The sequence below is a fragment of the Centroberyx gerrardi genome, chromosome 20 (assembly GCF_048128805.1).
Source record: "Centroberyx gerrardi isolate f3 chromosome 20, fCenGer3.hap1.cur.20231027, whole genome shotgun sequence".
Classification (NCBI taxonomy): domain Eukaryota; kingdom Metazoa; phylum Chordata; class Actinopteri; order Beryciformes; family Berycidae; genus Centroberyx; species Centroberyx gerrardi.
Window position 1 is genome coordinate 21,118,485 of NC_136016.1, and position 26,984 is coordinate 21,145,468.

Sequence of the window (26,984 nt, forward strand, 5' to 3'; positions counted from 1 at the left end):
AGATTCTTCTGCTGGTAATGAAGCTTTGCTCCACAATATTTATGGACCCAATGAAGTAAGTCTAGCACAATCATTTTAGGGTGCAACACAAAAGTAATGTGTGCAAGTACAAGTAGTGTAACTGATTGCTTTTCTTAGGGGGTAATAATAATAAAGAAAAGTAACAAAGTAATGTGTAATTTATTTTTTTCCAGTAACAATCCAAACACTGGTGAACCATTTCTACCATTTAACGGGGGGATTGAGAGACAATCTGGTGACCGTTCTCAAGCGGTTTCTGCATTTCCCCGTAATTCAGTGTGAATCTCAGGACATTGCAGTTACATTTCGTTGCGTGATGAATCTGATTCGTCTAGATTTTTTGCATTTTACAAGCACAGCTCTCCTCCTCCGCGTCTGTTTGAAAGACGAGAGAGAGCGAGACAAACAGGTGTAGAACAAAACGCACCGCATCTCTCCCACTATCCTCTTACACCCCCCCCCCCCCCCCCCCCCCCCATCTCTCCTGCCCATGCAAATGTCAGCCTTCACATCCTCTGCTATCAAAGGCTGTGCAGTCACAGCAGGATCCGCCCCAAACCCGACGACTCCTCACACATCGTGCAACTTCAAACAGAGAGGTGGCGGAGGGAGGAAGAGGAAGAGAACGAACGCTTCACTTGAACAAACGGGAACATAAGCATGTGTTCAGCAGCCACATGTGCAGGTGCACAGCTGGTCTGGTGCAGCTTCTCCAACATGAGCTACTCTTCTGTCTCGGCTGGTAATGAGATCTGAACGAACCTACACACACACCACATAAAAACATAACAGACTCATTAAACATTAAACCTTTCATTCGCTGCACTTTTTGTCACACATTAAGGCCACATCCTGTGTTTTTAGATACAAGCTTTGAGGGTTTACAAGCTGTCGGGACGTGCCGCCATGTTGGAAGAGTTCAAGCTTAAGTTTATATGTGTCCAAAGTGGGAACGTGGCTTCGCAGCAAGTATAAAAAACAACATTACATAGACTAACAGGCCCAACAAACAAAAATAAAACCAGTCGCTCATCAATGCTGTCAAAGATGTTGATGCAGAGTTTCAGGCATGCAGCGTAAGACAAATCATCGTCATCAATATCATGAAATCATAATCAACAAATCATCATGGTCTTCCTCCTCTGTCTACCAACATTTCGGAGGTCTAAGCCAGTAAGAACAGCCATTGGACAACCAAACATTTCTGTGTGCCGTCAGAGAAGCCATCAGTCAATCTGATTTCAACTTCTTTGTTAACAAATCAGGATTCATTCCAGAGTTCCTCGTGAAATACTACACTACCCACAAGCTTTAGCGAGCTCCCACCAATCAGAGAGGTTGCTGTTGCCATAGAAACGTTACCCGCTTCAAAGTTGTGCGTTGTCGCTTGCCAGATCAGAGCGGAGTTAGTCAGCTAGCAGCCTGTATCAGTGACTGGCAGCTGCAGCGTGGCTTTACTGTCAGACATCATGTCTCTTTTTAGGGAAGAGGAGAAGAAAATCATTAGAAATCAGTACTCGCTATTATCAAAGACGTTCCAGTAAAGGGAACGTAATAATAAAATTTTATGGAATAGGATTTTATGATAGAATGTTGATGATATGATAGAATGTACAGCGTTGCGTAGAAATGAGTTGTTTTCTTTTTTGTCATGAAGTGTTTAAAGAGGCATTAAGTAATCTATGATCTTTATTGACCTCTATTGGTGACCAGTAGGAATTACAACAACAGTGATAGGACTTTTCTCCTCCTACAAGTCTCTAACACAGTCTCCTAACCCCTAATTACAATGGAAAGTGAGTTTTGAAAGACAGAAATCTCAGCAGCTGGTGAAGTAATCATTGAGTTATTGATATTGATCAACAAACCTATCAACCCCTTGTAGATAGTTTTTTTTCTGCTACGGGGCAGAATAAATCTGACTTATTGCCCCTGTAACGCCCATGACATGATTTAAAAACGAACATGGCGGTCAGTCTGAACAAAACGCTGTTTACATTTGGGAGATGGAAGCTCTTCTGAGCACGTGCGGGTGAGAACATGCGTGACTGCCGGCTGCATGGTGGCCAGATCCTGTCAGATGAAGCCAGAGATCTTTAGCCCTCTGCGGCCCTGTGGAGCGCACTGTGGCTAATTAGTGACATCGCCCCAGGACTTTATCTGCTCTCTGCTGCCTTTGTATGAGAGAGAGAGTGAGGGAGAGAGAGAGAGAGAGAGAGAGAGAGAAAGAAAGAGAGAGAGAGAGATGGCACTGATGCTGCGCTGGGGAACTTTTGTGACCAGTGTGTGTGTGTGTGTGAATGGAATGTGTAAGTGTGTGCAGAGCTGGATGTGTGTTTGCATGCTGTGGATTGAATGTGTGTGTGTGTGTGTGTGTGTGTGTGTGGCGACACAGAGCCGCTGAGGGCTCATCAGGGTCTTTGAGAGATGAGGAGCGGCCGGCCGAGCGAGGGAGGGGAGAGTGGGAGGAGGGAGCGAGCGAGGCAAAGAGGGCATTAGAGCTCCATTCAGTCTGGTGTGTGTGTGTGTGTGTGGGGCTAGAGAGACAAAGGCAGATGATGATGATGAAGAAGAAGAGCTCACTGTTAAACTCTCTGTTCAAAGCAACATCTCTCTAATTACAGCCGCTTGTCCCACTAAGAGGGACGATATGTGTGTGTGACTTAGTGTGTGTATATATGCATGATTTAGGCTTGTGTGTGTGTGTGTAAGAGGGCTGCATTTGGTGTACATGTTTGTGTGTGTGTGTGTGTGTGTGTGTATTTTTGTGCTTTCTAAATCAAATCAAATCAAGTCAAATCAAATTTCGGTGCATTTTAAAACAGAGTAGGTTAGTCACTGTCTGTTAGTTTGGGGCTAATGAACTGAATGATGAACTGCACTCAAGGATTTTTCTTCCAAATGGATGGCTGCATTTTGGAATACATATTTTTCACATGCATCAGAAATTTCAGAGCAAGTAAAATAGTGTGAAAGTCTTACTAGTAACGAAACCCAGATGATATTCTGCATTTCTGCTGATCTGAAGAATACAGGTGTAAAAAAAAAAGAAAAAAGAGGGCTGATGCAATTCAAAAGCAATGGATGAGGAAACCATATAAGTGCATGTATGTGTGTGTGTGTGTGTGTGTGTGTGTGTGTGTGTGTGAGAGAGATTATTCTGTCTTGTGTATGGTTGCTGACATTACTGGTGAAGTTGGTGTTTTTACTTTTGCTTAAGTAGGTTTTGACTGAAGAATTGTACTTCACTACATTATAAATTGCATTACAGTGTACAGACTTTGCAGGATTTCCATACACATTGCATTATATACTGGATAATTGTGAAGCCATTAACAGCGAACAATCAGTCGACAAAGAAGAGAGGAAGTAAAGCAGTATAGAGAAGAGTAATATGGCTTTACTTTACTTATGCACTTTATTTTGTAAAGTATTTTTAATTAAAAGAATCTAGTTTGAAATCTACTTCCTCTCATCGTTTTTGCTTTGCATAACAATGTTCTCTTGTATATAAAAGTAACTCAGTACGTCTGAGTACTTTTTAAATAAACAACTTTCCACTTTTACCTGCCTTAGAACTGCAGACAACTTTCTTGAGTAGTTTCTTTCAAACAACTAATTAGCCATTCCTTGTAGCTTCTAGTCGCTGAAAAGAAAGAAAAACTTTATTTTTCCAAACATAATGACACTTCCACAGCGTCCACCTCTGCAGGTCTCCAGACGGCCCACAGAAGATGGACAAAAGCAGGGAATTTCTTTGCAATGGCGCCCTCTTGTGATCTTTGTCTGCATCACCAGGTTTGGTTAAAATCCCATCAGGATAGATGAGGAGCAGGTTAATAATTTAGCCAGACTAAAAAAGCAAGCTGAGATATTGCATATAGCAGACTAATTAATAAACTAATTATTGACTCATATGAGATAGTCTATTCTGTGTGAAATGAAGGAACAACAGACGCATCTTTGACTTTTTATTGCATGTTTATTTTTATTTTTTTTACATTTTTTTCTTAAAAAAACGACAAGGTCCAAGTTGTCTGGAAGCCAAGCCCGCTCCCGCTGTCCCCCGGCCGGCTAGCTCCACTCTAAGCAACCAGCAAAGAAAAATAGTCATATGGACAATCGATAATATACACCCCATATACAGCAATGCATAGTGGTCTACCATAAAGTCTCCAATAATACCCAACCTCCAATGAGGCTTCAAATTCATCAAACTGTTGCCACTGATTCAGTTCAACAGCAACTTCAAACGCTCTTGTTTTGAAGGTTTCAGGTCTCAGCCGATCCGTATCCCACAGGATGGGTTCGACTCTCGTGAAGCCACTCATCCAACACAGCGTGAGATCCGGCCGCTGACCCGAGCTTCACCCGGAAAGCCCCCGTTTAAAACCAATCAGATTCAGCATAAGTGCAAAAGTTGGAGGCACTGACACACACACTGTGCCGCCTGTTTTGTTTTTGTTCAAATTACCGTTTTCCACTGACCTACAGCTGGTTACTGGTTCACTTTATCCTGGTTATCAGGACAGAGGAGGTGGAGGTTTGATCAACTTGGCTAAGAGCAGTCCATAGAATCGATCCGCATAGAATTCAAATTCAAAGATGTCCGTTTGAGTTCCACTGAGTCCAGTAATGCCCATTCTAAGAATTAAATTTCTACGTTTCTTGCTTAGTTTTCCTCATCCTGCAGACAGTAACAGTCAGTGAGAGTCAGGGCAAACTGTGTGTGTGTGTGTGTGTGTGTGTGTGTGTGCCAGTGACCCCGCAGTGGTAGAGACAGCATAGAGAAGGTATGTGTGTGTGTGCGTGAAATGAAGATGGAGCCTGTACACAGTGTGAGCGAGCGCATGTCCGTCTGTATGTGTGTGTGTGTGTGTGTGTGTGTGTGTGTGTGTGTGTGTGTGTGTGTGCAGGCCAGGCTACAAACAGGACTCCCAGTGCAGCTGCAGGTCTGTGCTGTCCAGAAAATCGGCGGAGAAGACGCTGGGCGGAGTGTGAGGCGCCAGCGGGGCGAGGCTCGTCCCGCCGTCCGCCACTCCTCCTCCACCTCCTCCTCCTCCTCCTCCTCTTCCTCCCGCTCCGCCCCCGCCGCCGCCTCCCCCGCCGCTCCCCGCCATGGAGATGTCCAGCCAGTCCATGCTGTCCAGCGTGGGGTCGCCGAAGTCCAGCCCCGCCGGGTGCGGGGAAAAGCCCAGGTCGGACGTGTCCATGGGGGAGGGGGGGTGGTCCAGGATGCTGGGCGTGCTCAGCATCTGGCTGTGCAGGTCGTCGATCAGCGTCAGGCCGCCGTCCGCCTCCACGCCCAGCAGCGGCGCGCCCGTGGTGCTCTCCAGGAAGTCCTCCAGCCGCCCGCCGCAGCCGCAGGGGTCCGGCCGGGGGGGCGAGGCGAGGGAGGCGGGGTCCGGAGGGGAGGGAGGGGACAGGTGGAGCGGGGAGGGGGGGGAGGACGGGGAGGGCGGGTCGGAGTGGAGGTGGGCGAGGGAAGGGTCCGGGTTGGACTTGAAGCCGGAGATTTCTGACGGAGGAGAGAGAGAAACATCCAGTCAGTACAGGAGACAACACACTCACGACTTCTCACCATCATGAATGTTGCTTAAACTGTTTCTTACCTCCGCTCTTCAGCAGGATGTCGAACAGGTCGTCCATCTGTTGGCTGCTCAGGCCGTTCTCCTGGTGACAGAGAGGAAAATGTTATCTAGCAGCCGTCAAACACACACACACACACACACACACACAGACCTAAAGGAAAAATCCACCCTAAAACACTTTAACACTGTTAACAGTTACTGGCGATGTACTCATTTCTGGGCGCATTTTGTTGTTTGGTGTGTTTTTCTTCTTCCCAAGGATAACTGGCCAAACACAGACAATGTGACGAGATATTTCCAGCAGCTACAGTGGAGTTTGATATGAGAAAATGTTTCAGGATCTAAAACATCAGCGGTAAACGTCAGGTTTTGGTGTCAGTCCCTCAGAATCAAAGAGCGAGGGCTTCTTTCTAGAGCCGCCATTTTGCACCAAGAGACGTTCAACAATCATACAGGGAGAAATCCATCGTAGAAGAGGAGAGAGACCAGTTTCTCCACCCACAGGAGCAGGAGAGAGACCAGAATGCACTGCAGCAGAGAGACAGGTTGGGTTCTGAGTAAGTTGCATGACTCACTTTTTCTCAACTGGAAACCGCTCACTCAGCTATTGTTAATGCTCTCTCCACCTACACATATAACCCACAGTTATAAGTTAATGCCCCTTCTCTGGGGGTTGTCAAAAGGCATTCTGGGAAATGTAGGAAATCACTAACTGAAGTCAAATAGACGAGGCAGGTTGAAGAAAGTGGATACACCAAAAAAGTTAATTAAAACACTTCATCACGAAATAACTCCTGGAATACATTGAACATCAGATTGATGATATCTAACAGTGTGACAGTATCTCAGGATGGATTTTCCCTTTAACTCAAACCCAAATGAAAAACGATGAAGTAGAGTTTTACATTCCAGCACCACACAAGTAGTCCAACCCAACGTCCGTGCAACCAACCACACAAAATGCTGATTCTGACTTCATGTTGTGTCCTAAGTCAAACTTAAGAGCCACCATGCGCGGCTCAGTGAGAGGAAATGGATGGACAGACAGAGAAAAGAACAATACTGCAGGAGAGAAAAATGGGGAAAAAAATGAGGCGTTTGAGGACGTACTTTGGGGCGCTGAGCGGAAAGAGAGTTGGGTTTGGGAGAGGGAGGGGTGAAGAGTGTGTGCCGGTCGTAAGGCGGACACACCTCCTCTCTCTGCCAGGATGGAGGGATGAAATGGAAGGAAAAGAGAAAGCAGGAACAAGGAGAGAAAGGACAGAAAGTCAATGAAGTTTAACGGAGGAGTTTTTTTTCTTGACTGAACAGCGAAGATGAAATGACGATGTGAAATCAACCCAACAGGAGCGGAGGCGGCGGCGGCGGCGTTTACCTTGAGAGAGGAGATGATGGTGCTTTGGCTTTCACAATCCGACGCGTCGTCGAAGAACGGCTGCAGGCTGGGCGGCGCCGAGACGGACAGGCTGGACTGCGGCACGCCATTGGTGTCCAGGTGTAGACCCGCCTTCTGTCCCTGAGAGACCACAAATATTTACAGACTGAACAACAACACACCTGCAGGGAAACTATAACCTGTTATTACACAGCTTTGTTGAATACTCAATTCTGATTGGCCAATAAAGGCGTTCTGAGGTCTGTTTCACGTCTGATCATAGAAGTCCGCTCCATTTTGTTGATTTCTAATCTAATTAACTGGCGACACCTTGTGGCAAAAAGATGTTACTCCTTGTATTTTTTTTGGCAGACGCTTGCAAATTACTTTAGCTTGTAATATAATTATTTTAAATGATACTACTACTTATACACTTAATTATCTCTTTTTACTTGTTTTTTATTATTTATCCTATCTAATGTCTTATATACCTTTGAATTGCCTCTGTGTACGAAATGTGCTATATAAATAAACTTGCCTTGCCTTAATGATAATAATTATTATTTACACAGCACTTTTCAAAACAGTTACAAAGCGCTTTATAGAGGATTAAAAAAAACAAAATCGACAGCAAAAGCGATAAAAACAAGCTAAGAAATAAAAAAGCAAGGCAAGAGTCATAAAAGGTCACAAACAATAACAAAACGTCTTTACATAAAGCTAAGTCTATAAAATGAGTTCTCAGAAGTTATTTAAAACATGATACAGAAGCTATTGCCTATTGTTTTTAATCTACAATCAATATTTTGCATCAAATGATTAATATCTTTGGTAAGTAGTCATGTAATAAGCGGGGTAAAGTTGGATCAAGACCCCTCTGCTTCATGTCTTATTTTGCGATAATGAGCAGCTTGCTGTACATCATCCCTTACATATACATGGTATATCTTGCATGCATGTCCAAAAACAATATAATACATGCATGTGCAGTAGCTAAATGGTATTTTCCACAGTCACATGTATTAGAGTGTACTGACTGAGTGTTTGTTCTACCTTTTTGATGGGCTGGCTCACAGGTTCTGGCTGTAACGGCTCTTTTGATTGGGTGTCAGTGCTGCGAGTGTCGCCTGCTGATTGGCTGGGGAGTTTACCTGGAGTCGACTGCAATCTCTGAAAGACGACAACAAGCAGAATGAGTTTGTCTGTATTTTCGTCCTGGGGAAGTTAACTATACCATTACAGTATTATTAATGCTTGAGAAAAACCCAGTGCAGTCCATCAAACAATGTGACTTTCGCTGTACCTGCAGTGTGATTCGTCCATTGGTTTTGCCCGGTGAGGACACTCCGTTCTGTCCGTCTGTGGTGTGATTGGTGAGGGCGATCAGGTAGTGGTTGCCGTTGCCGTCGGTGACCAGGGTGGGCGTGCCATTGGCCTTCAGCAGGTCTAATGAAATGGTCTGAGTGGGGAGCTGTGTGCCGTTCTGTTGGTTGATGAAGACTGGAGTCACCTGGAGAGGGAAAACAAACAGAGTAAGATTGTTTATTTGACTGTCATTAAGAGAAGATTTTCTTACTTTACACAATGAAACTTCAACTTATCACCATCATTATTTGCACACAGGATTTGCTGAATATAGAGTAGAGGAGTAGTAGTAGAGTATGTAGCAGTTCTTTCATTTACAGTTTGCATTTTAAGCATTTAGATGAAGCTCTTAATAAGCTTCCAGACACTTCAAGAGGACACAGTTGATGATGGCAGTGTTGGACCCATGACTTTGTAATATGTTGCAGTCTCTCCAACCAGTCAGTACCTGTTGTGTGGTGACCGTCGTCTGCTGCTGCTTCTGCTGCAGCCTCTGCTGCGCCCTCAGCTGCTTCCTCTGCTGGGTTTGGTTCATCGCAGGCTTCTGGGCCACCGTCTGGCTCTGGGCCACCGTCTGGCTCTGGACCTGCACCTGCACCTGGACCTGCTTCAGCTGAACCTGGTTCTTCTGCTGGTTCTGCTGAGCCTGGACCTGGACCTGGCTTTGGGTTTGTTTCAGCTGGTTGAGCTTCTGCTGAGCGAGTTTCTGTTGGGCCAGTTTCTGCTGCGCTAGCTTCTGCTGGGCCTGGAGCTGTTTCTGTTGGGTTTGCTGGATGATGAGCTGCTGCAGCTGCTGCTGCTGCTGGAGTAGGATCTGGGCTTCTGTCTTCTGTTGGCTCTGCTGCTGTGGTGGTTTCTGAGGGCTCGGCTTGGCCTCCGCCATTTTCTGCTGTTGTATCTGAATCTGCTGTTGTTTGAGCTGCTGCTGCTGCTGCTGCTGTTTCTGCTGTTCGGCCTGTTGGACTTGCAGCCGGCGGATCTGCTGCAGTTTGAACAGAGTCTCCTGAGAGCACTGCATTGGCTGGCCGGGTTTCTTTGTCTGGGCCTCCTCCGTCACTCCCTCCATCCCCTCCTCACACTCCTCCTCCTTCTTCACCTTCACTAGCATTCCGTTAGGGAGCGTCGGGGGCTGGATGGCCGAGGCTTTGATCAGAGTCTGTTTGACCTCCGGGGCCGTCGTTCTGCTCCTCTCGCCTCCTTCCTTCTCCACCGCTACTCCCCCTGCCATCTTCCCCTGCTCCAGCTGGGACCTGAGCGTCTCCACCAGCCTCTGCTTCTGCCTCAGCATCCTGGTCAACTCCTCAATCTGCTTGTCCTTCTCCTGGAGCATCTGGTCCTTGTCCAGGGAGGAAGTGTCCATGGCTGCCCCGGTCAGGGACTCCAGAGGCAAGCTGGGAAGCTGGCCGGAGGAGGGCGAAAGCCTGGAGAGGCTGCAGGAGCTCAGTAGCTGCCCATGGTTCTCCTCTTTGACCTGGGAGAGAGGAGCCATGTTGGACGGGTGCTGGGGAGAGGGGTGGAGGGTGAGCTGGGTCAGGGGAGAGCTCACCTGAAGGGAGACACAACAGGGAGAGGGTGTTAGGGAAAACTTTGAGGGAAGATGCTTTGGAGGGAATTATTTGCCTCTTTCCTCCATAACAGAAAGACATTAAAAGGAATTCTATCCAACAACAAAGAAACATAAACATTACTTCCAACTCACCATCTCTCCAAACATGTCTCCATTACAGCTCGTCTCATCTGGACTCATCCCGGCCAGTGAGCGCTCAGACGGAGTGGGCGACACCGGAGGGCTGGAGCTAGTGCTGCCGAAACGCATGACCCGCCCCGGAACAGCAGTCTGAGCCAATGAGAACGAAGGCACCTTAGCTCCGCTCTCTCCTGATTGGAGGTTAGGAGTGGTCGTCGCGGTCGGAGTGGATGTGTTGGTGTTAGCAGCCGGGGTCGCGCCCTGCTGGCTCGGATGTGATATGCCATTTTTGGAAATTGCAGTGGCGATGCCGTTTTGCTCCTGGTAGTTGCGGAGCCTCTCGATGAGGTCGTTCTTGGTGCCGGAGACGGTCAGACCGCGCAGTTTCAGTTCCTGTTTCAACTCAGCGACCTGCAGGGAGAGAAACCGGATCAGTGACTCCAGCAGCAAGTATTAGATCACAGTGAAAGTGAAAAATGATTGATAGGAGAGAGACAGAAAAAGAAAAGTAGTCAGTGTAGTGAGGGGAAAGAAGGTCCAAAATGACCACCCACCAAGCTGCAAATGCAAGTAAAATTTGTGTTTAACTATAACTTTTTGAGATGATAACATTTTCATTCCTCAAACTTTGAAACTACTCTATACATGAAATGGCACTGAAAACAGGTAGGATGATATATTTCAATAAAAAATGTACATTTATTATTTTGGCCAGGAAAAATCATTCTTGGCAGGTAATTGTTTTAGTTTACCAGCCCTTAACACGTGAGCCAAAAAGTTAAATTCGGGCAAAAAGCTTCTGTGTTTGGACTTACTTTGAACTCATCCAGGTTGGCTGGCAGAGCGGCAGGCTTGGCTCCTCCCACTGCGGTTTGGCTCTGACGGCCGGTCCCACTCTGATTGGAGGGGACCGGGGCGGTCGTCGTGGGAACGCTGCGGGAGGGGGAGGGGCCGGAGTTGGTTGAGGGAGGCTGCTCAGCTGGTGGTCTGAGGACAGACAGAAAAACAGAATAGTATGAATATTCCTTCTTGCATCAAAGTGAAACATGCACTCTTACATTCACTTACACACTCTTAGATGTCAGATACAAAAAAGTCAAACCAGAGGGTCAGGAAGGGGGCGTGGCTTTAAAACCACACTCACCAACAAAACTTGGCACCAGGGAACCACACACTTCAATGCAAATTTACTGCCAGTAAAAGCATAAATTAGTGGGTTAACACTGGAAAGGCCAAGTGCTGTAAAATTGATGAATTTTAGAACTGAATCTGTTTCCAAAATGTCCCTCCATGACTTTTCCTAGACTGATACCACTTTCTGTACAACCCAGTGTTGATAGATTTCCACAATCACACAAGGAAATAGTAGTTATAATTATATTTATTCCCTTCAATTGACGGCTTTTTGGTCCGTTCCTTCGACTTCCAAAATCCACTGACTTTTCTAGTGTTAATCACCTCGGCTGTACTACATATATTTGATCAGATTTGAGGTTTTATGTTTCATTGTATTTTTGCTGCTGGGACTGACTCTCGCGATTTTACACATTACATCTGATTGGAGCAGCTGACTACAGGATTTTTTTCATCTCACACATCCAAAATACCACCAATGTGGAAGGAACAGAAAGGTTGGAAGAACAGGGAAGTCGTAATGAGAACTGCCTGCAGGTGGTGCTTCAGAAATGAACATCAGAGGTTAGTGGTTTATAAATGGAGGAAGAAGGACTACAGATAGATGACGATGCGACTGTTCACACAATCAGTCATTCACACACACACACACACACACTCATGGTTGACACTCACTTGGGCGGGGCCGGCAGGATGGTGTGGTAGTTGTAGTGCTGCTGCTGCTGGTTGAGGATCTGCAGCTGCAGGAAGAGCTGCTGCTGCTGGAGGATCTTGGCGTACGAGGAGTCCAGCTGGGGAGGAGGCTCCTTGTCTGCCTTCTGGTCTGGAGGGATGTACTGGTGGTACTTCAGCTTCTTCACCTTCAGGGTCACAACAGGAGAGTTAAAGGACAAATCCTCCCTCAAATCCTCTTACACTGTCAGATATCATCAATCAATCTCAATTTCAGGAGTTATTTTATGATGAAGTGTTGTAATTTTCTTTTTTTAGGTGAACCCACTTTCCCTCAACCTGCCTCGTCTACTTCTACTTCACTTAGTGATTTCTTACGTTTCCCAGAATGCCTTTTAACCCCAGAGATCAGGCGTTAACTTGTTTCATTCAGTACATGTAGGTGGAGAGAACGATAGCGATCGTGACAGCATAGTAACAGCAAGAGAGCGAGTCTTTCCAGTTGAGAAAAAGTGAAACCATTACTCAAAACACTACACGTCTTGTAGCTGCATTGCATGCTGGTCTATTTCCTGCTCCTGTGGGTGGAGAAACTGGTCTCTCTCCTCTTCTACGATGGATTTCTCCCTGTATGACTGTTCAACGTTAATTTAAAATGGCGGCTCTAGAAAGAAGCCCTTGCTCTTTGATTCTGAAGGACTGACACCAAAACCTGACGTTTACCGCTGATGTTTTAGATCGCTGAAACATTTTCTGATATCAAACTCCACTGGAGCTGCTGGAAATATCTCTCTTGTTGTCTGTGTTTGGCCAGTTAACAAATAAACACACCAAACAACAAAATGGACCCAGAAGTGCAAAGTACATCACTAACAGCTGTTTTATTTAACAGTGTTAAAATGTTTAATGGTGGATTTTTCCTTTAATAAGAGCACTGTACATGGCTCTTGCGAAAATAAGTGGAGTCACCCTTTTAGTATTTCTCAGCTAGTTTTGGGAGAAACTTAACGGACTGGATGAGTCATGACCTTCCATCTCTATCACTCTTACAAGCCTAACTGCCATCATGCAGCAGTGTGAAGCGATGTGCTGACGACACTCCAGATCCGCCATCTCTCTCTATACCCCATTTGTGTGGCAGAATATATTCGTTGCGCCCAGTCAGAGCCGTAAATACTGTGTCACTGCTGGTTAAAATGAAAAAGAGAAGAAAATAGCTTGCTGACCTTGGGTTTGTTGTCCTTGGGTTTCTTCGGCCTCTGGGGAGGACGATCTGAGCTCAGCTTAGTGTGAGACTGCTGACAGAGAGGGAGAGGAGGAAGGAAGGAAGCAAATTAAAATGGATGGAGGTGGGGGAAAGAGGAGAAAGTTGGCCCGTTACAGCTTGTCCACAAATAGAGATTAAGGCGGCCGCCACACTGATCCATCAGAAAACGGACAGAATTACTGACAGATAGATTTCTGTCCGTTGGTCTGGAAGGAGCAAACAGATCAAGAAGGCTTTGCTCATCACGGGGTTTCTTCATAGAAACAAGAAGAAACAGACTATACAGTATAAATTAAAAAAGAAACTGACCTGGAAAGCCTACAGTCACCTCAAAGTTATACCAGGCTTTCTCTGTTTTTATCTTTGTTTTGGTCGGACCGTTGTTTCTGTGATCGCCGCTATTTTTTCCAAAACAAATGTAGGAATGCCTCTGATTGGCTAAACGGATGGTGAGGAATCCATCAGTCCAGAAAAAAGTTCAATTGGGTTTAAGTTTCTGTCTGTCAAAACGGATGAAAACCTGACAGACGGAGGTCCGAACAACAGACAGCGCTCACTGAGACGGACAAACACAACGGATCCGTGAGGCCGACGCCTAAGATCAAATTTAGCCATTCAGTCTACTGGATGTTTACAAGCAAATGTTCCATGGTAGCCAGTTTGGGTAAAACGGAGCAAACCAACCAACGCTTCTCACCTTAGCGTGTCCAGTAGCGGGGCGGGAGTTCGCCGAGGCCGTCATCCCATTGGTCAGTTTCTGAGGAGGGGAGGAGTCTGAACCATTCATCTGAGGGGGAGGAGGAGGGGGAGGTGGGGGAGGGGGCTGGGTGAGGAACTGAGACAACATTACACTAGTTAGTTGTGAGATCATGTTTATATTGACCAGCTATTGTATCATGCATGACTAATATGCACTCTGGGCTGCAACGATTATTTTCATTATCGATTAATCTGTTGTTTATTTTTTAGATTAACTATTAATCATTTAGTCGATAAAATGTAACAAATAATGACAAAATACCCATCACAAGTTCCCAGAGCCCAAAGTGACATTTTAAATGGAGCAGCCAAAAAACCCAAAGTATTCACTCAATTATTAAAATTATAATCGATTAATTTTCTGTTGATCGACTAATCAATTAATCGACCAATGGTTTCAGCACCAATAGTAGTTGTAGAGGAAGGGGACAGTTCATCTTGTTCACTTCCCCTGCCTGAATCATCCAAGCTGGGATTCAAACCAGCGATCCTCCGGTTACAAGCTTTCCTCTCTAACCCAATTTTTCAACTTCAAGTGACGGCCTCTGATATTAAGTTTGATTTGGGTAAAAACTTGACTCAATTTGCTTAAAATGGTAGTCACTGGTGTCCTGTGCTGGTACCTGTGTGGGGGAGATGTTCCCATTGTGGGTGAGCATGTCAGAGGGCGACAGCTGAGGGACGGCGCCCAGCGGAGAGTCGTGATTGGTGAGCTGGTCCGGTGACAGGGCATCGCTGCTGTCTTCGTCCAATGAGGAGCTCTCTCCTCCGGCTCCCTTTGGAGAATCTGTGAGAGGACAGGATTAAGGTTCAGTGTGGTCAGTAGGAGAAAAAGTTGATTTATCAATACAATCACATTCACAATCAGGATGGGAAATCAACACCAACCAAATGATACAATTTGGTTGCAGCTGGTAAGTTTGTGACCTCTATTAGCCACTGTGGCAGGTAACCAGGCATCACTTGGTGTCCTACTCTGTTCTAAAAATCGGACTGGCTGGTAAAACAGTGACACTGTCTTGTAAATTTGGGAATTTTCCCGGCCTTGTTTCCTGCCCTTCTCACAATGAGCAACACAGTCAAACAGCAGATTGGTAAATGGCAGTGACTAATCCTGGAGAAGTTATACAACACAGAATGTCACACAGCATTTCAAAACAGGACTATGTCCAAACATAGATGTTGTGACACTGCTGGAAGAGAATGACTGGTGAAAAGTTCTGCGGTCTGAAGCCTAAGGTAGGATGTGATGCAACCTGCAGCTGGTGAGCATCTTGAATGTGTGTGTGTGTGCGTGTGTATGGTTACGCAATCCATAGCAGTACCATATGGTATGGTAGTTTAGCAACAGCATATTACAAGTGTAGATTCCTGGCTGTTTAGTTTTCAGTGTGGTTGTTTGCCCAACTCATTTTGAGTGGACAAACCTTTATGAATGCTGCAAGTTTGGACGTGTGTATTGTTGAATGCTGTGTGTGTGTGTGTGTGTGTGTGTGTGTGTGTGTGTGTGTGTGTGTCATTTGCCAACAAGTGCACTGCATGTTTGAATGTGAAGTGTGGCTTTGGACTTTTTCGTACCAAGTGTATGCTTGTTTGAATGTTGCAAGCCTGGATGCGTGCGCACGTGTGTGTGTGTGTGTGTGTGTGAGTGTGTGAATATGTTTGACTGTTTTATCTGACTTTTATCCTGTACTGTAAGTGTCTGATTTTTTGAATGTTGCAAGTGTCCATGTGATTGTGTGTGTGTTTGACTGTAACAAAAATGTGTAAAAAAAAAAAAAAAATGTGTAAAAAAATGACACACACATAACTCTAGTGGAGGTGGTGGACTTAAATCCTTAACGATTATCTCTGGGTGTGTGTTTGGCTGTTTTGTGCGTCCGTTCCTGTACCAAGAAGTGTTCGGTTGTTTGAATGTTGTGAGTATGGATGTGTGTGTGTGTGTGTGTGTGTGTGTGTGCGTCCCTCCCCGTCCCTACCCAGCAGAGAGTGCTCCAGAGTGCAGTCGACAGGCAGGATGTTCTTGTGCACCAGCTCGATGGGACCGGGCCGGTGGGAGATTTTGTCGTTGAGGTCGTCGGCCAGCCGGGCGCGCTTCAGCTGCAGCTGCTTGGCCTGCAGGGACGGCTCTGCAGACGTCTCTGTGGAGGACAGCAGCACAACATGCATGAAGCAAACACACACACACACACACAGGATGCTTTATTTAGATCCACAGTGAGAAGAAGATACAACCAGGTCAAACTAGAATTTGCCTTTACACGGATGTGAGCAGTGCTGTGCAGTTAAAAACTATTACATCTTAACCCAATACACATGAAAATATCAATAACAACAGAAGGAAGCATACTTAAATTTGTTCAGAAACCCAGTCACATGGAAGAGGTTGCCTTTATCCTCCAACATCATAATATAAAATCAAAGTTTGTCCGTTTCAGCTAACAGAGAGCTTTTGTTCTACATAATTTAATTGAGGAAGTGTTTCTCAGTCTAACAGTGTAATTCCCCTCATCGTCCAGGCGTGGGCGCTGTGTGGAAACTCACCCTCCAGGATGTGCATCCTGACCAGCTCCGAACGCTCCGGACGACTCCGGATCTTCCTCTTCAGATAATCCTCAGTCTGGGGAGGGACAGGAGGGATGGATGGATGATGGAAGGGCGGGAGATGGAAGAAGAGAACGACAGGAAAGACAAAGAAAGAACGAGAACAAGAAAGGGGGAGAGAGAGAGAGAATGAGGACAATGAGAAATAGGGGAGGCAACAGGTAGAAGAGGAAACAAAAAAAACAACCATTCACATTTGAGAAATTTCAGTGACACCAAACACTTCCTCAACCACTGCATTCAAGTTATAATCTGCGAGATCTGTGTTGTTTTTTTTTTTAGTTTGGCGACATGTTTGTCACTAAGGGCTCATCGCTGTGATGTTTCTGCTCTGCGCTTCCCAGAGATCACCTGTCAATCAAACAGTGTGGGCGGAGCTTGGATTTTCTGTTGATGCAGTCTGAGTTTCTGTAGGTGGCGCTCTTCTCTTTGTCTGTTCAGTCATGGTGGCTATCGCTGCTCATGCTAACTACCCAGGTCTTCTTCTATTGATTCAAACAAACCGAAAACGTAAAACGCATCAGACGCGCCAGAGGATTTTTGGATATAGGTTGGATCACTGTTGTGTTACTTCAGTCACCGGTAGAGAGTAACAGAACAGAGGCGGATTATTACTTTAAAGCTGCACTAGGCAACTTTGCATGTTGGCAGCTTTAAACGGCAGTGAGAAGGAACTGTTGGAAAAACTTAAATACCCAGAAATCCTGTAAGGTGACGTCAGTAAACGTCACACAGCTCGCTCACGTTTACCAACCGGCCGGTCTGTGATGCTTTATACCGAAGGAAACCAAAGAGACGAGAGAGGAAAAGATCTAACGTACAGCTTTCACCGAGACAGTTTTGTATTTAGCTTTGAACTTTTGATTTGTCACTTTCTGCAGGCAGAGAAGAACCTCACTTTGCGATTAACGCTGTGTAGACCGGGTGTATTTTTTACATAAAACCTTTGCTTTAACAATGCAAACCCATTAAGAAATAGAGGCACTCAAAGACACTCACCCGGGCTCGTTCCAGACTCCTCCTCTGTTCGTGAAAGGCCGCCGGGCTCTTCAGTGCTGCGCCGAGCGAGGGATGCAGGGAGAAAAAAAAGAAAAAAAAAAAGGAGATGAGAGAGATGAATGCAGCTCACGCACACTCTAATGGAAGTCTTGACGCTCCTTTGGGCGAGTGACAATGTGAGAACAGATACAGCTATAGAGGAACACAGACTCAAAGCAGAAGTGGCTGCAGGATGAGAAGGTCAGAGGAGCTATTCTGAAGCGTACTGATGGCGGCCGGTAGGAGGTTTACAGGCCGCTGCGGCGTGATGTGAGTGCAGGAATGAGGCCGGGTTTGTCTGCAGCGAACACGACTCTGTTCCCACCAAGGAAATGATCAATGTGATCGCCGATTCTATGGCTTTCAGATCCCAGTCTTGGTCGCTTGTCATATGAGTGTCATACAAACAGAAAGAAGATGGACTTTGTGAAAGCCAAAAACATAATTCCTAGTAATACATTTTCAGTTTCAAAATGTTCACACTTTCCAGAATTTGAAGGCTTTATTTGAAGGCTTTGGTCGCCGCTCATGTGATTGTATGCTGATGGTCGGGTAATCTGACGGACAACTAGTGCTGAAAGATATTGACAAAAAAATCTAATTTGCGATTATTTGACAGAATATAATATTGCAATTGCAGTTTAAACTGCGATTCATATAATCACAAGGTTTTTTTAGACCTTTAAAACTGTTTAAAGAAAAGTGATTAAATTAAAAAATGTTGGACACCTCTCTCTCTTAAACAATTAATTGCAGCCTCAAGTTCATATTGTGATTTTTTTTTCGATTAATTGTTCAGCTCTACAGTCAACTAAGCCATATCACTCTATAACTCAAGATTAGTCCTCACAGCAACAAATATCACCGTATGTGGCAAGACAGTGGGTCTATAACTATATAAAATGCGTAGCCATACATGTAAGAGGATGAAACAACACGTTCTTCAAACTTTTCCAAACTTTTTGACTTTCCAGACTTTCTAGACCAGTGCAATAACTCTGTTAAAAGCTATTTTTGTACAGCACTTTTAAACAAAGTGCTAAATGTCTTCTATTCGGTCGTGTGTTTCTTCCAGATTTGTAGATAGGAGGCGGTCCAAACTATCTTGCAGGCCGTCCGTCTGCTTAAGTCTGATAGATGGACTCTGGCTGGGAGGCTGAGGGACATCAATTGTTGATGACCAGCAGTCTGGTTGGGATCTTTAAAAAGGAGCGAGGAGAAAGAGGAGAGGGCGGGCTGATGGATAGACTGCCTGACAGCGGGAAAATCTACATTCATCACTGCACTCAGCCATGACTGGCCTTAATGTACCTGTGGGTGTGGGTGTGGGCGTGGATGTGTGTGTGTGTGTGTGTGTGTGTGTGTGTATGGGCGACTATCTGTGTGTTTTTAGCGAGACCGAAGAGCAGCCTAGATGCTGCATCTCGACCCAACACTAAGCAGGACAGCGTGTGTCTCGGTTGAGGAGAAACAGACAAAACACAAATTTAGTTGAATGGACATGACAGACAAAAATGCAGTTGTGTCTTTGTTTGTCATCCTGATTTTTTGTTCATTTGTTTGTTTCATGTGGAAAAAAGAAAGACCCAAGCCACTCCAAAAAATCTGTTTAACCATCTTTTTTCTATTTGGCTAGTCATAGTTTTAAGTTGAAAACTGCAGCCAACACAGTTTGGCCCCATCAGGGTTTAAAGGGTACAATTAGGACTAGACAGAGAGAATAAAGGCTTTTTCACACACTTTCGGAGTACCTTCAATCTTTAACAACAGAAGCTAAGAAGCCTCCTAGGTGAGAAGTTAAGGAAAGGTGAATAGACGCAAAGATGTTCACTCTAGGAATGGTAATTGCGTTTAATAATATTGCCATTTAAACGAAAGTTATGTAACCGACTACCTGACTAGTCTAAAAAAATTATCTACACCGAACTACTACATTATTTACACCGAACACACACTGGGTCAGGTCGGGCTTTTCTCTGACTTTTCTCCTTGGTGGTGGGATGGGTCAGAACCGCATTATTTTAACCTACATTTTCTCCAGTTTGACATATTTACACACAAACTGACGCCGGGTTTGCTCTGCCTTTTCCCCGAGTTAGACGCTATGTGTAAACACGACTGTATATAACAACATATATCTAATGATATAAATACAAATGATAATCTAAGCTAAACGGAGTAAAACATTACAAAAATATTTACACAATTTAAAGATGAAAAATGTGTATTAAAATGCCCCAATTTGTTGAAATTCAACATTGCATTGCTCATTTGTGAAGCGCTCCAGTTCATCTTGCACTGTAGCTCCACCATATTCTCAAATATTGTTTGTATTTTATCATGTTTATGATGAATATATAACCACAACTTTTCATTAAAAGTTACATAAATATAACTTTTAAATATGAAATCATATCTTTACATGTAGCAAATGACGAGTCGAATAGACACATATTTTAGTTTAAACGACTTGTGTATTTTGACATCAACTAGTGGGTTAAACTCCATCCCTAGTTCACTCTCTACTTGGGGAAGGATGTTGGGAGGACAAAGTGGCCAGCCGTTACAGTGATGCAACACGGCGCTCTTCTGATTGGTTAAGAGCTGATGAAATCCCAGCCTGAGGTGTTTAAGTGCGGCATTCTGGTTACAGCGGGGCGTCGTCTATATGCGTGTACCACAGAAGACTTGGAGGGTGGGTGGTGGGGGGGTGGGGTCGCATACCTCAGGTCATAACCCGAGATGCTCAAGACCTACATACTGCTGTCATGATGTCACCAGTGCATCACAACAACATGGAGCACAAAAACACCCTGAGGGGGGGATTACACAGACAAAGCTGCTCCTGTCATGATCCACTGAGATTAATTGTTTCCATTTTGCGCTGGCTGATTAGAAGAATTCTTGCATATGAAATTTGGGTTTAGACAAGTGTCGTTTCACCCTGCTTTATCCCGAAAATAAATCAGTCTGGGTGTCAATGGGGAGTTTTAGTGTCCCATGATGGTCTAAATGCTGTTTCAGAGGCTTTTCCACCCATATCGGCAGGAAATATTAGCTTCAAAAACCCATATCAGTCGAAACCTAATTGAAATTTCCTGCTCTGAAAGGCTACAGCTACCAAAAAAAGCTTGTTAATCAACTTTATTCCCAACACAGAGGATCAGATGCAGCTATCCCCTGTGCGAATAAGAGCGAGCACCAACAGAGAAGCCAGGCTGGGATGTTAGAGGAAGCCGTGCCGCTGGGATTACCAAGCGCACACCTCCCTCCCATCACAGGCGACCGGCTGCATCCGGCCTTTTGACGCCTCCGGCAAACCGTGGCATCCCAGAACCAAATACATCCACGCTGATACCGATCAGACCTCTCCTCACCTCTGCCACACCTCCACTAACCTGACACTGCAGCTACAATTAGACTGTACACATTCTTACCCAAGATCGCACACGATGATTAGCAAATTGTGGTCAATACTAAACTAATACTAAAGTGGTCAGAGGCAGATATAAACCAGCCAGCAGCCTAGTCACACAATGCTTTCTGTTGAGTTATGAGGCTGCATGGCTGTCTGTGTGAAAAATGAGTCACCTTTAGACCAAGCTGACAGCAGTAGAAACAGCAACAGGCGGATATGTTTTCTATTTATCTATACATTATCATTACCCGTTTATTTAAAACTTTATACCTTTATTTATCCAGGGAAAGCCATCTGAGAATGCATGCTCTTTTTCAGAAACTGCCTGATTCACATTTACACAGTTCCACACATTTGATTTTCATATTTTGGTGCTCAGTATGATTACTGCTGATACTCATCTTATCCCAACTAACACCATAACACATACATACATACATAACATAATACTAATATCTACCATATCACTCTATGAATGAAGATTATTCAGTTGACAAAATTCACTGACAAATATCACAATATGTGAGAAGAAAATGTGTAGCTGTATGCGTGTCGGGACAGTAAAACAGTATTTTTCCATACTTTTGAAAAATCTTTTGTGCAATTTCCAAAGTTATCAAGACCTGGAAATTGTCAAAGCCCTTTTCCATACATTTCCAGACCAGGAACTGACCCTTCATCTGTTCCCAGCTCTCTCTCCCTCTCTCTTCCTCCTCTCAGCCATCTTCACAGTCTTCTGACCTAGGGCATTTCCCATGACTGCGTCACTACACCCCCCCTCCTCCACCACACTCCCTCTGCCTCCAAGGTTTAAATACCACACTATTCGTTTCGCCCTCCCTCCTCCCCTTGCACTATAACCGTAAATGCAGCTCATATGATCTTTACAGTCCAATAACTCATCGGGGGCCTTGATGGCTGAACGGGCTTTGCTGTACTTTGCTGCGCTTTTGGCCGACAGTCAAAACAAGGGCTGTTTGTAAAAGCCTGTGTTTGGAGGAAGACGTCATCCTGGGAGCAAACACCGTCTCTGATGAATCTCTCCTGCTGTCTCTCTCTCTCTCTCTTTCTCTTTTTGTGTCTCTGTCTCTCCATCACTATAGTAAGTCTACAGAAAAGCAGGTTAATAGTGCAATAAGCCACCAGTTCATGCTAGCCTAGTTTAGCTAACCTGCCGGCATGGAGCCTGTTGCATAAGGAGAAAACAGACAGATTTAGCATCTAGGGAAGAAATCTAATTGCGATTATTTGACAGAATATTGCAATAGTGATTCAGACTCATATCAGTTTTTCTTGTCATAAATTTTAAAGAACAGTGTGTAGGATTTACTGAGTTTGAGTATGATGAAAGGTTTTCACCAACATTGTACTTGATTCATGGACCAAAGATGGCATGGAGCTCTAAAACACTTTGTTCAGAAATCCATTTTGAACGCCTCTCTCTCTTAAGCAATTAATTGCAGCGTTGGTCCGAGTGCCCGGCCCGTTCTTTCATGCCTAACCCATTCTTTTATGCCCAAGCTAGGTCATGGCGATCAAGTGCAGTTTGTGGATAGTGGACTGATATGCCAACTGATTCATCCAGGGTTGGAAATTACCACCAGCCACACACTGCCTAATTTTGGCTGTGCAAGTCTGTCTGCTGCCAGATACCCAGCCATCATCTGGAGATCCTATTCTCTTCTACAATCCATTTGGCTGATGAGGCAGTGAAATCAGCTGGTGAATTTTGAGAAGTAGTTTCTGCGGCCAGTAGACCAAAAAAACATCCTTTCCTATATTTAACCCCATTAAACTGTAGACCCATGGTACATGAAGCTGAACGCTCAGGGTCAGACCTTCTACAGACCTTCTTCTTCTCCTTCTAAAAAGGACGACTTCCTCGTTCTGCCCTTAGCTCCCACACTGAAATAACCGCACTTCTTTCTTAAACTAAAACCCAACACTCATAGAGAGAAAAAACACGCCGCCTCTTCTCTTAAGATGAGCGGAACTCCGAAACAGGAAGTGGATACAGAAGAAGAGGAAGCTGCCCTGTTTGATAACACAATGTGGTGCAAAGAGAACATGACACACATACACACAGAAAAGACACACACAAGGAGTCTTTATGCATGCAGATAACAGCCGGCACATTCTGCAAAAAAACGCAATGCAAAAGCTGAGGCTTAACCCTCATAATATTCCCTGTGGATGTTTACCAAGTCAACACACACAGACAAACTGGACCTGATATCCAGTATAGCAGATGTAGATAGTCAAATCGGTTATAGCAGTTGGCATACTTTGTGTGAAGCAATAGATGTAGATGATACACACATGGTTCAGCGTTAGTGTTATGTAACACCCCAAACAATCTCTGCCGGAGCACCAGGAAGGGGTTAATGCTTTCACCTCAGCTTGAACGAACAGTCAGCAACACACTGTCTTATTGATCTAAGCCGCATTTCCCAAAAGCACCACAATACTTGCTGTATTAAGTTGTAAGTTGTTCCACTGACTGTCAACCGGAGTGAGGATTGAGGAGAATTTCATATGCACTGCTGGTTGTAGATTCAACGTATATTCACATATGTAAACTTAACGCCAAAATAAATATGTAAAGATGTAAAGATATTAACTGTGCATTGTGGTATTTTGCAGAATGTGTTACGCAGAATACATTCCCCAACTCCTGAGCATCACATCTTTTGGTCGCTGAGGGCGAAGCGGGGACTTACGTGGCATGATCCCTTGGCTGACCAGTTCCTCTCGCGTACGTCTCTGCTGGAGTTTGAGCTGGAGGACTGCATGGAGAAAGAGGAGGAGAGGGGAGGAGAGGGGGGAGAGAAAGTGGAGGAGAGTCAGTGGCGGCCGGTGAAGGACAAAACAGCAGCGATGGAGCTCCTGAAGCCTCTCTATTGTCTCCTGGTATCTTATTGTCCACGGGTCAGAAAGTCCATCCGCCAGGCTAATGTCAATAAACACAGAGTCGGATCTGGACCGACATGAAGAGGACCTGCTCTCTCTCTCTCTCTTTCAATTCATTCTCTCGTTTCCTTCTTTCGTTCCTTTTTTTTTTGAAAAGCTACAGAGGAGGAGGGAACAAGGAGGGCGTGAGCGGCATACGACAGACTTCCTGTTTCTAAAAATTTTGTGGTGTGTGTGCCAAGTCTGTGTGTGTGTGTGTGTGTGTGTGTAGACACTCATCAAAGAATGAGTGTGAGAGAGCAGGCACAGGAAAGGAAGGTGAGAGAAACAGACAGAAAAGAAGATAAAGGGAACGAAGACAGGGAAAGAATGAGACAAAAAGATCAGCTCAGAGTAGATGAGGAAAAAGTAAAAAAAAATCTATTGCATATGGGCCTGTTGCGCTGCCATTTCAAAACAGGAAGCTCTCGTTACATAACAGGGAGGCTGGGAGAGAGTTTTAAGGAACAGTGCAGGACACAAGGTGCTGGACCCAGAGTACTAGACTGTCCTACTCAAGTACAAGTACTGTTACTTTGCTGATATTTTACTTAAGTAGAAGTAAAAGTACTGGTGTAAAAATCTACTGAAGTAAAAAGTATCTAAAATAAAATGTACTCAAGAGTAAAAGCTAGTGAGTTACTACTTAGAAAAGAGAACGTTGTTAGCTGTGATCTTTTTCATGCAATTCTAAAAAGACGAGGACAGAGTTCAGATTCTTTTCATTGGAAAAGTAGAAATTACAAAATAAAGTGCACAAACACAGTAAAGCCAGATTCCTCTTCTCACTGTGAACGGCTCCACAATTTGTCAATTTACGATTGTCCACTTTCTGTTGCTGATGGAGAGACACACAAAATCTGTCCTCTGTTATGGATGTAATTTAAAATGTAGTGAAGAACAATACTTTAATAAAAATGTACTTAAGTAAATGTAAAAAGCTACTCAAGTACAGTAACGTGAGTAAATGCAATAAGTTACATCCACCCTTGGGTTTTAAAATAGCCCTTGATCTGGCCTCATGATTAATTAAATGTTAATTATTAATTGACACAATAATTGAATGTTAATTAGAAATTCACCAATAATACGTTAACAAAAGAATGTGTTAAATGTTAATTAAATAATTGATTAGACCAAAGCCTGATGCAGACTTTTATTGGAATAAGACAAACATGTGAAGCTGCAGGATCAAGTGAGTGCACTGTATTTCATCATTGTGCAACGGTGCTTGCTGCAGTATCAGTTTCATTGCAACACAATCAGAGTTTAGGGAAGTGAGTTGACCCTCCAGTCAGGCACACAGAACAACTAACCATGACCAGCTACAAACTGAGCTCACCGAGTCAGATCAGATAGAAATCTACAGACACGCTCCGGAGGTGTCAATGCAGCCGCTCGCTTGTGGTATGATGCTTTTTTTAAGGTCAACACGTAACTGAGACTGCACTATACTTCCACTGTGCTTCTTGGCAACATATTCTGTTTCCATTTTAAAACTGAGGACGCCACACACACTCACGCTTAAGGAGGTTCATCTTGGGTTTCACGGAATTTGATGAAATCTTCAAAAGGAAGAGAAGTGCATGTTGTTACACCAAATCCGTTTTTCTGAGGAGGTGATGACTTTTTTCTTTTTTTTTCTTTTTGCTGTCTCAATGCTGAGACTCTTATTTGTTTATGTATGCCAGCTGTCCCTGCTGAAGGCATGTGTGTGTCTGTGTGTGTGTGTGTGTGTGTGTGTTAAGTGGAACACTGAACCTGCCCCAGCATTTCTCCTGGGCTAAGGCCGGGGTCGAGTCTGCTACTTTAAGGCCAAGCAGCACCTGTTCCTTCCCACTAACAATATGACATCATTGGAGCTTGCAAGCTAGCTAAGCAGTTAGCTGTCCTGCGTAGCTGCTGCTGTTCTCTCTCTCTCTCTTTCTCTCTCTCTCTCTTTCTTAGGGCAAACAACCAGGACTGGACACTAACACTGAAAGTGAACCCTCAACATCCAATCCTTAGCTCTAAATCCTCGCTGGCTATCCCAGTTTCCCCTCAGCTATACTGACCTTTGTGTGCAGTGCATCTTGGGGGATTAGACTAGCAGTAGAGGCTCCCTGCTGGAAGCAATAACATGTCAGTTCGCACTCGTCGACGTAAACATTGGAGCCTAAACACAGACACGGGCGCGTTCGTACATACGTTCCAGCCGGGCACACAGGCAAAAACTGCGAAGAGATTAATTTCTCCCTCTGCGCCACACACTTAGGAGACTCACGTGTAGCCTGAATACACACACACACACACACACACACACACACATATACAAACACACACACTCATATACAAACACACTCACACACACTGACCATGCCAAGGCAGAGTGCAGGATAAGATGCCACGCCACTTGGCACTTCCAGGGAAGCGGTTTATTCTGGGACAGAGAATCTTACACTTTCCCTCTATCCCACCCTCTCATCTCCTCCCACCCTCCCTCCCTCCCTCCCTCCTCTTCTTTCACACGCTCCCACAGACAGGACACTGAATTATTTCTCTCCCTGTTTTTGCAAGTAACTAACTTTTTCTCTCCCACACCCTCTCTATCGCTCTCTTCCTCATTCCTAGTCTCTGGGAGAAACAACTCCAGTAGCTGGTAAACCCCTAAATTCAACCGTCACTATCACCATTTTACCAGCCTAATAATACTTAATTAGCATAGAATTTAGTACAGAATAGGACCTCCAAATGATGGTTGATTACCTGCTCAAGTGTCTGGTAGAGTAGACAAATTTCACAGCCCAAATTAAACAGCATTTGGCCGGTGGTAATTTCCAACCCTTGTTTTGTCTTCTCACTGTCACTCACACCTCTCATACTGACTGTGACGGTGCTAAAATGTGGTCAAGTGTGAAAAGCTCTACTGGTGTTAAAATATAAAAGCTAGTGCGGCGATTAAAACGAAATCATATGATAATATAGTGATAAAAACAAAATGCTCATTAAACCCATCACCAAATAACAGGCTAGTACGGAAATCAAAAGTATGGGGGCAAAAACAAACTCATAGCTAGTACTGGAAATGTGGCCATAGGTTGAGCTTAGCATTGGTGTTAAAAATA

At 44.6% G+C, this 26,984-nt stretch overlaps 1 protein-coding gene across 3 annotated transcripts in view; it reads right to left on the reverse strand.

Annotated features, from left to right (window-relative positions):
• Positions 1-3,979: 3,979 nt before the first annotated feature.
• The window catches only part of mrtfab (myocardin related transcription factor Ab), a 49,077-nt gene continuing 26,072 nt past the window's right edge, over positions 3,980-26,984 (reverse strand). Inside the window, exons 4-20 of one of the 3 annotated variants that reach the window (XM_078290625.1) lie at positions 23,652-23,717; positions 17,475-17,530; positions 16,416-16,491; positions 15,851-16,012; positions 14,495-14,658; positions 13,810-13,947; positions 13,072-13,143; positions 11,849-12,033; positions 10,855-11,026; positions 10,052-10,450; positions 8,801-9,898; positions 8,291-8,497; positions 8,041-8,157; positions 6,988-7,128; positions 6,723-6,812; positions 5,634-5,694; positions 3,980-5,539 (exon numbers count right to left, since the gene is read on the reverse strand). In XM_078290625.1, the coding sequence (XP_078146751.1) occupies positions 4,944-5,539; positions 5,634-5,694; positions 6,723-6,812; positions 6,988-7,128; positions 8,041-8,157; positions 8,291-8,497; positions 8,801-9,898; positions 10,052-10,450; positions 10,855-11,026; positions 11,849-12,033; positions 13,072-13,143; positions 13,810-13,947; positions 14,495-14,658; positions 15,851-16,012; positions 16,416-16,491; positions 17,475-17,530; positions 23,652-23,717 (3,800 nt within the window). In that variant the 3' untranslated portion in view covers positions 3,980-4,943. The remainder of the gene's footprint in view (positions 5,540-5,633; positions 5,695-6,722; positions 6,813-6,987; positions 7,129-8,040; positions 8,158-8,290; positions 8,498-8,800; positions 9,899-10,051; positions 10,451-10,854; positions 11,027-11,848; positions 12,034-13,071; positions 13,144-13,809; positions 13,948-14,494; positions 14,659-15,850; positions 16,013-16,415; positions 16,492-17,474; positions 17,531-23,651; positions 23,718-26,984) is intronic. The other 2 variants (XM_078290627.1, XM_078290626.1) reach the window with 2 other exon arrangements.